General features: G+C 35.6%; 1 protein-coding gene across 8 annotated transcripts in view; it reads left to right on the forward strand.

Annotated features, from left to right (window-relative positions):
• The window catches only part of LOC119576245 (irregular chiasm C-roughest protein-like), a 223,787-nt gene extending 214,871 nt beyond the window's left edge, over positions 1–8,916 (forward strand). For 7 of the 8 annotated variants that reach the window (XM_037923842.1, XM_037923839.1, XM_037923838.1 and 4 more), the window contains 3 exons: positions 6,008–6,519; positions 7,478–7,603; positions 7,747–8,916. In XM_037923842.1, the coding sequence (XP_037779770.1) occupies positions 6,008–6,514 (507 nt within the window). In that variant the 3' untranslated portion in view covers positions 6,515–6,519; positions 7,478–7,603; positions 7,747–8,916. Of the gene's footprint in view, positions 898–6,007; positions 6,520–7,477; positions 7,604–7,746 lie in introns of those variants that run through there. The other variant, XM_037923846.1, reaches the window with a different exon arrangement.
• The last annotated feature ends 1,084 nt before the right edge of the window (positions 8,917–10,000 follow it).

Genomic DNA, 10,000 nt, shown 5'->3' on the forward strand with positions numbered 1-10,000 from the left:
CTAATTCAGGATCTGATGCCAGCATAAGACCCAGCGAGAGGGATGGCTATGAGTGAACGGAAACAAGAAGTTAACAGGATGATAAGCTATGATAATGATAAGAATGATAGTAATAGTAGGCATAAGGGATGGTGATAATGATGAAGAATGGTGTGTATAGGTCTATATTTGGAGGACTTGAGAGGGGGGGGGGATGTTGTTTAATTTTGCTTACGTGTTGGCTAAATGTAAATCAAATGATCTGATTTTCACTGGGTGTTATTATTATTAACCTTCTCCTCCTGTGTGTGTATGGGGGGGTGGGGGGTGCGTATGTACGAGTTCATGCATGTTTTTGTGCGAGCGAGTATAAATGTATGTGTGTTCGTGTATTTGTATGTAAGTGAATGAATGTAAGCATGTGCATGTATGCGCGTATTTCTTAACCTTAAAACCGGTTTCGTCCCCCATAGTCAACTCCCTCTCGCTCTGGCTCTTCCCCGATTCCCCGAGAAAAGGTCCCGCTTCACAATACAACCTTACAGCTAGAGCTCCTTGCAGCCTGCTCCCTCGGGAAATCTAATCTGGCGATCCACAAGGGCAAGATGCAGCCAGACTGAAGCACATCATATTAAAGCCAGGGGAGCCCTATTAGTCTCCATGAGTATAGCTTGGGTCTGAAGGATTTTTTTTTTCTTTTTCTTTCTTCCTTTTTTTTTTTTTTTTTTTTTTTTTTTAGTACTCAGTTGATTCTATTGTTTGTTAAATTGATTATCTTTTTGTTTTTCAATTCTTTGTGTTCTATCAACTCCCTGAGTTTGGATAAGTACTGAAGAATAAATATTCAACTATATATTTTCAATTTTATTGACCTTTACGATTAGGTTAGGCCCATACTTCCTTACGATTTGTGTTATACGCACACGCACACACACATCCCCTGCCATCCTCTCTCTCTCTCTCTCTCTCTCTCTCTCTCTCTCTCTCTCTCTCTCTCTCTCTCTCTCTCCCCCCCCCTCTCTCTTCTCTCTTTCTCTTTCTCTCTCTTTCTCTCGCTCACTCATTCTCTCTCTCTCTCTCTCATTCTCTCTCTCTCTCTCTCTCTCTCTCTCTCTCTCTCTCTCTCTCTCTCTCTCTCTCTATCTATCTATTAATCTCTATCTCTCTCCCTCTCCACCCCTCTCTCTCTCTCTCTCTCTCTCTCTCTCTCTCTCTCTCTCTCCTTCTCTCTCTCTCTCTCTCTCTCTCTCTCTCTCTCTCTCTCTCTCTCTCTCTCTCTCTCTCTCTCTCTCTCTCTATCTATCTATTTATCTCTATCTCTCTCCCTCTCCACCCCCCCCCCCTCTCTCTCTCTCTCTCGTTTCTTCCTGCCTCCTGTCAGTCAGAAATTCGTTTTCTCGTGCCCCTGGCATCGGCTTCCGAAAACAAAAAAATAAACCAATATTGAAAGCATCACAGACCCAAAAATATAGGCAATCAATCCAAAGTCGTCATCTTCGCTTTCTGAGGACGATGGCCTTACGAAGGTCATTCAATTATCAATTATCAAAATAGAAGATTTGGTGAATATTACTTGTTTTAGTTTTTTTTTTTTTAGAATATAGGCCTATAACTAATCTCCCGTCAACAATTTCATGTATTAATTCATTCTACACGTGCTGTGTCCCTATTACTAATGTCTCAAATTAAGCTGGCATAATGACGTCGTGCATACAATTCTTTCTTGCCGTTCCAGCCTCTTTTGTATATAATCCCCCTTCACAGATTTTCAAGGGAAGCACAATCTGGTAATTACATCCAGAAAGGCACTGCAATCATATTACAATCAGCCGACTAACCTGCGGGCGTATCTTGACATAGTCTGTTTGAAGCGGAACAACAGCGGAAATAATGCGGAAAGCCAGAACCGCTGTTAGTTGTTTGGGGTGTAAATTATACCATAGGATGCGTTATATCTTCTTTTCAATGATTTTCTCCCTGGTATTATATCATTTCTATTCTCTCTCTCTCTCTCTCTCTCTTTTCTCCCTGGTATTATATCATTTCTATTCTCTCTCTCTCTCTCTCTCTCTCTCTCTCTCCCTCTCTCTCTCTCTCTCTCTCTCTCTCTCTTCCTTCCTTCTGTCTCTCTCTCTTCTCTCCTCTTCTCTCTTCTGTCTATCTCTTCTTCTTCTATCTCTCTCTCTCTCTCTGCTCTTCTCTCTCTCATCTCTCTCTCTCTCTCTCTCACTCTCACTCTCACTCTCTCTCTCTCCGTCTCCCTTTCCCTCCCTCTCTCTATACATATCTATCTATCTGTCTCTATCTATCTATCTATCTATCTATCTGTCTATCTATCTATCTGTCTCTATCTATCTATCTATCTATCTATCTGTCTATCTATCTATCTATCTATCTGTATATCTCTCTTTCTCTTCATCTTCCTTTTCATCTTCCTCTTCTCTCTCTCCCTTTCCCTTTCTCTCTCCCTCTTCTCTCTCTCTCTCTCTCTCTCTCTCTCTCTCTCTCTCTCTCTCTCTCTCTCTCTCTCTCTCTCTCTCTCTCTCTCTCTCTCTTTCTCTCTCTCTCTTCCTCTTCCACTTCTCTCTCCCTTTCCCACACCCTCTCCCTCTTCTCTCTCTCGCTCTCTCTCTCTCTCTCCCTCTGTCCTCTCCCTCTCTCCCCATCTTCCTCTCTCTCTCTCTCTCTCTCTCTCTCTCTCACGCATACCATCACAAGAATACAAGACCACAGTCACCAAAAACAAAACAATAAAATGTGCAACTGGGACCTGCATTCCGCACCAACCTTGACACAAAACTCACACACAGCTGACGTAGTTACTTACACCCCAACGTATAGAGCTTATCGCCATCAACCCGTAATCAAGTGTAATGGCTTTACACTCACTTCAACACAATCCGGTATTAGTGTATGTTTGCCTTCGCACTGGGCTCGCGACGGCAACCACACAAAGGGTGTTGGAAAAAAAGTTATTCGCCAGAGACTAAAATGTTCCCTTTATTCGGACCGAGTGTGGATGTGTTGTTATTCTCATTATTGTGATGGTTATCGTTGGTGTTGTTATGTTATCACTGTGAACGTGGTATGTGACGTTATTTTATCATTGTTATTTTGTTGTTGTTGTTGTTTTTTCTTTCTTTTTCTTCTTGTAATAGTAATTATTTATGTTATTATCATTACCGTTCTAAATGTTTTAATAGTAATAATGATAATGATAACCATGATAATGATAATAATAGTGATAATAATAATGATATTATTATTATTATTATTATTATTATTATTATTATTATTATTATTATTATTATTATTATTTTTTTTATTATCATTATTATTATTATCATTATAAAAATAAAGATGATAGTTGTGATGATGATAATAATTATGATAATGATAATAATAATAATTATAATAATGATAATATTTATGATAATAATAATAATAATAATAATAACAATAATAATAATAATAATAATAATAATTGTAATAATATCATTAATAACAATAGTAATAATAATAATAATAATAATAATAATTATTATTATTATTATTATTATTATTATTATTATTATTATTATTATCATTATTATTATTATTGTTATTGTTATTATTTATTATTATTATTATTATTATTATTATTATTATTATTATTATTATTATTATTATTATTATTATTATTATTATTATTATTATTATTATTATTATTATTATTATTATAAAAAATAATAATAATAATAATATTAACAACAATAATAACAATGACAATAATAATGATCATGATAATGGTAAAGGTAGTAATAACGATAATAATAATGATAATTATAATAGTTACAAAAAGAAATAATAATAATAATGATTATGATAATTATAACAACAGAAATAACAATAACATTGATTATGATTATAATAACTATGATAATAATAATAATAATGATAATAATGATATAATTATTATTATTATCATTAATAATAATAATAATAATAATAATAATATTATTATTATTATTATTATTATTATTATTATTATTATTATTATTATTAATATTAATAATAATAATATTATTATTATTAGTAGTAGTAGTAGTATTACTACTACTATTAGTATTATTAATAACAATAGTAGCAAATGAAATAATAATAATAATTATTATGATAATTATAACACCAGTAATAACAATAACATTGATAATTGTGATTATAATAACTATGATAATATTAATATTAATATTATTATTATCATTAATGATAATAATAATGATAATGATAATAATAATAATAAAAGTAGTAAAAATAATAATGACAATAATGATAACAATGATAATAATGAAGATAATTGCAATTTTAATGATTATGATAATAATTATAATAGCAGTAATAATAATAATAATAATAATAATAATAATAATAATAATAATAATAATAATAATAATGATAATAATAATAATGATAATATTAATAATAATAATAGTAATAGTAATAATAATAATAGTAATAATGATAAAATAATAATAATAATAATAATGATAATAATAATAATTATTATTATTATTATTATTATTATTATTATTATTATTATTATTATTATTATTATTATTATTATTATCACTATAAACAAAATTATTTTTGTCATTATCATTATATCATTAGTATCATTGCTATCACGGTCATTAATACTTATGCTACCACTTCTATTACTATTAGAACTAATGTGCCATTTTTGTCATCATAATTATTTATATAATATGGTGATAATACTGATAATAAATATTGTTATTATTACTCTTTTTATTATCATTACGATTTTTTTTTATTATTATTGTTATTATTTTATTATTATTATTATTATTATTATTATTATTATTATTATTATTATTATTATTATTATTATTATTATTATTATTATCATTATCATTAGTTTTTATAATTTTTACTGTTATTATCATTATGATAATAATGATAATAATAATAATAATAATAATAATAATAATAATAATAATAATAATAATAATAATAATAATAATGATAATAATAATAAATAATAATAATAATAATAATAATAATAATAATGATAGTAATAGTAGTAGTAGTAGTAGTAATAATAATAATAATAACAATAATAATAATAATAATAATAATAATAATAATAATAATAATAATAATAATAGCAGTAGTAATAATAATAATAATGATAATAATCATGATAATGATAATGATAATAATAATAATAATAATAATAAAAATAATAATGATATTGATAATAATAATGATATTAATAATAATAATGATGATAACAATAACAATAAAGCTAATGATAATGATAAAAATAATAACAAAATAATGATAATGATATTAACGATGGTGATGATGTTAATGATGATGATCATTATCATCATCACCATGATTAAATTCTAATAACAATTGTGGCCATTGCAACAGTAAACGATATCATCTCACAGTAATCAAAGAGCACACTTCCCTTCATTGGCATATAAAAGCAAATAGGAATTCATTTCCAATCTGTATATATCATGCATAGTTTGCGCTCCTTTATGGGAAAACCGTATTCCAAAAATACGCTCTCAGTGCTTTGATAAATTAGTACATGGGGGAGGGGTTGCGGCTAAATATTTTCATTATTTAAATTGGCAGTGATCACCTGATTATAACCACAGCAAAAAAAGAAAAAAAAGATAAATAAATAATAAATAAATAAAAAATAAAAAATCTGATGGTAATTAGTTCAGATCAGTTGTGGTTATACTGATGTTTTTTAACCAACAAAAATATATGTTTCGGTCGATTTTTTCCACCGTTTTTAACAGACGATTTAATGATGAGGGAGAGGTGCCGATGGTGAATGTAATGAATTGTTGCCTGGTGGAATTATTTTTCTTTGCATTTTGTTTTAGAAACAAGTATGAAAAAGAACGGCGAGATGAAACCGGCGATTTGAAGCACGATGGAGCGGTGGCGGTGAGGAAGGAAACCGCACGATTAGCACTGACACTTTTCCTTTCCTTCGCAGGACGCCGACGGTGGGCGGGGCTACGTTCCCTTCGTGGACTACAGTGGCCGCGACTACGCCCCCGTGCCCAACGGGCGCCGGGCCTCCTTCGGCGACCTCGACACCTACAGCACGCCGACGCCCCCGTCCTCCACGGCGTCGGACTACTGCACCATCAAGCGGGGCTCTCGCGGCCACGGCCCGCCAGTCGGCAACGGCACGGGCGTCGCCGGCACCAACTTCGCCGAGTCGCCCACGCTGAGACACAACGGCACGGGCCCCGCGGCGCCGCGCCACTCGTCGCCGTACTCGCCGCACCGCAACAATTCGTACGGGTCGCCGCCGCCGCCGCCGTACCCGCGGGGGGGAGGGGGCAAGCTCGACTCACCTCGGGGCAACGCCTCGCCCACGGGCACCGCCTCCCTCACGCGGACCAACTCCGTGGCTCACGCGGACGAACGCTGTTCGCCCGAGACCAAATACATCTTTTCTCCCGAAGCCATGATGAAGCCCGGCACGCTGGTGTAACTCAGGTGAGGCGCCTGGCTCGCGGTGCGCTGCCACGGCCAGTTGTGTGTGTGTGTGTGTGTGTGTGTGTGTGTGTGTGTGTGTGTGTGTGTGTGTGTGTGTGTGTGTGTGTGTGTGTGTGTGTGTGTGTGTGTTTGTGTGTGTGTGTGTGTGTGCGAGCTGAAATTGCAGACAGTGAAAATGATATGTCTTTGATTGCTATCATCTCTGAAATACGTATTTATAGAAGATACAACAGCATTTACACCTCAGTGATCACATGGTGGAGGAATCGAAAACTCTCACCTTTCCTGCTTAGCTTCACCTGTACCCTAATTCCTTACACTCTCACCTTTTCTCTTTTTTCCCTCCTCCCCTCTTCCCTCTTCGCTCTTCCCACCTCTCTCCTGCTCTCTCCCCTCTTCCCTCTTCTAATTCCCTCCTTTTCATTCCCTCTTCCCACCTCTTCACATAATGATTAGGGAAGAGAACAGGACCATTCAGCGTGTATTCATAGTATGGTCAATATACAGTTGCGCTGTTTACTAAAGTGGCTTGTGAGATTGTGCGACTTGTGAGATTGTGCAATATACGTTGATTACTGAGTGTTGTTTAAAGGTCTTGCCACTGAGTGTAGTGCGATGACCTGTGTTAAATTTCCTGTAAAGACAATAAAGAATTTGGATAGATTAAATGCTATAAAGCTTTTTTTTTTTTTTTTTAATAACGGAAGATGGTAGAGAGAGAGAGAGAGAGAGAGAGAGAGAGAGAGAGAGAGAGAGAGAGAGAGAGAGTGAGAGAGAGAGAGAGAGAGAGAGAGAGAGAGAGAGAGAGAGAGAGAGAGAGAGAGAGAGATATGCACGTGGCATGATCGATATAAAAGAATTTAAAAGCCACATACCTTGTCTTAGAAAATAGGACTACTATCTCCTCTTTGCAGATTATCATGAGAATATCCTCCCAGCCTTGCATTTCCCCCAACAGGCCCTTGGTGTGTCCTTCCTGTCCTGCAAGTGTGCTGGCCGAGGGACCACGGGAGCGAGGGTGGGGGGGACCCTTTTGACTAGCTGGATCTCAATGCTGTGACTTTCCTGCTGCTCGTAGATGAAGGTAACTGCTTCTCATAACAGGACCTTGTGTGTATAAGTGAACATTATATACGTCTAAAAAGAATATAAACGTAACAGTTTTAGAACGTTTTACGTAAGCTTTTTTTAACAATGTTTATGCTCATCCCTTTTTTCATCTTTTAGATTAAGGTGCCTCACTTAAGATCAAGTGTCCCAGGCTGACCTCCCAGCGTCCTGCCGCAAAGAGACAACCGATTTAGTAACCATTCCGCCTCATGTTGCACTGACGCACCACAGGAAAAAGGGCAACATTCACACCAGACATACGCGATCCACACTTGCAACAGTTTCCTCTATTTTCTTGATAGTTCCACACCATCCAGGTCAGGCAGTCGATAAAAAGGTGCTACAAGCCAGGCCAAGGTTCGAGCTAGCCGTGTATGACATATCATATTCACAACAGTGTTTGTGTTGTTTTAGCATCAAGGTAACTGTACCTCTGTCCCTAACATATCATCCAACCATATGGATGGCAGGTTTATTACACACCAAGCATAGTTCTGTTTAGACCCTTGGCGTTATATAGACTGCCAATTGGGTATTTGTCAAATTAGCTGTTGTTATCAAAGCTAAATAACCGCTGCTGACCCAAACTTTTTGACAAACCTAATGAAACATTATAATGTCTATGTCTTGCCAAGAAAAGAGCGTAATATTCTCTTGACATACCAAGCAGAAGAACCTGGCACTTTACCACACCAAGCAAAAGAACATAACATACTGGACGTACCGACTCAAAGATTTTAACACTATCATTTATCAAGCATAATTGCCTGATCCATTATACATGCTGTCCATACACACCTACACTCGCTTTCCAACATTTCCAAACCCTGCTGGAGGAAGGTCCCAACTCACGCTGGTTGCATCCGAACTCACACCGACCGGACAGTCTATTCCTGGATCCTGGGTACTGATAATGAATAGACAACTTTTATACTCTAGCGTTATTCAAGACTTTTTATTATCAGGTCTTCCAGATGTCTTATTGCTTTTATAAAAAAGAATGTTACTTTAAAATGACATTTTATATTTTTATAACACTTGCGCTACTCTAGAGGTAGTTTTAGACGTAAGAGAGTCCCCACTCTGTATATCATTATGAGATAGATCGTTTGGGCATTGCTATATACTGTAAATGGCCAACTGCTTCATGGCTGTGAAATGTTGGGTAGTGGCTATATACCTTCACCGTGTAAATACAAAAATATATAGTATTTACGGATGTTCTAGTAAAAAAAAAAAGTAAATAAAAAGACACATGTTTGGTATAAAGATTTAGAACTGGTACTATAAGGTATATTATCCTGAAGAAAAATTTCAAGATATCTTGAAAAAAACAATACCTGCGGAAATTTACTAAGATATAGGTTACTTTTAAGAAGAATGTCTTTTGTCTGTTAATAAATCAATAAAACGTGTTGAAACGATATGCCTTTATTGTACCGCAACACTGAATACACTGAAATGGGATACAAATACAGTCTCAAGCATATAAGGATTACGCTAACCTCATTACTGCTACAATACTCTTTCATAAAAAGAAAGATAGATGAAATGGATTATGATACACATACAACTATACAGACAGTCCAATGAATAAAGATATAGGCAACGATTTATCAAAGACATAAACATAATTCCTCCTTTTATATTCACGAAAACGATAATACACACAGACAAAAAAAAGTGCCAGGACAAAGTTCGGAATAGCCTGGCTCAATTAAATGATGGTGAACCGACTGAAAGAACTCGGTTCAACGGTCTTCCAACCAGAAAATGAGAAGTTTAACTACACTAAATAGACCAGGGAAACATACGGAGGCTAATGCAAACTAACCATTATTACAAGGAAATGGGGTTTCTGGCCAGCGTATCAACACACTGATTTGTTTTGAATGTTTTGAGTGTGTGTGTGTGTGTGTGTGTGTGTGTGTGTGTGTGTGTGAGTGTGTGTGTGTGTGTGTGATTGTGTCTATGCGTGTGTAGGTAATCTCTCTCTCTCTCTCTCTCTCTCTCTCTCTCTCTCTCTCTCTCTCTCTCTCTCTCTCTCTCTCTCTCTCTCTCTCTCTCTCTCTCTCTCTCTCTCTCTTTCACACACACACACACACACACATAATAGCCCTTCCCACATAAATCTTTAAAAGCATATAATTTTCTCGCCACCGACTTAACCTGCAAGAAAACACTGACAAATACCACTTAATAAAGACGACTCTCACCCCCCACCCCAGCACCCCACCCCACCCCCACCTCGGTACCTCACCTCGGTTAAACAGAGACAAAGCGCGGATCTGTTTCGACACAGCAAATGACCCCGTATGCTCTTACAACACTCGCTCGCTTTATCATATTGATTTTCATTAAACATGCATGG

Source organism: Penaeus monodon, chromosome 8 (genome assembly GCF_015228065.2).
Source record: "Penaeus monodon isolate SGIC_2016 chromosome 8, NSTDA_Pmon_1, whole genome shotgun sequence".
NCBI classification, from domain to species: Eukaryota; Metazoa; Arthropoda; class Malacostraca; order Decapoda; family Penaeidae; genus Penaeus; species Penaeus monodon.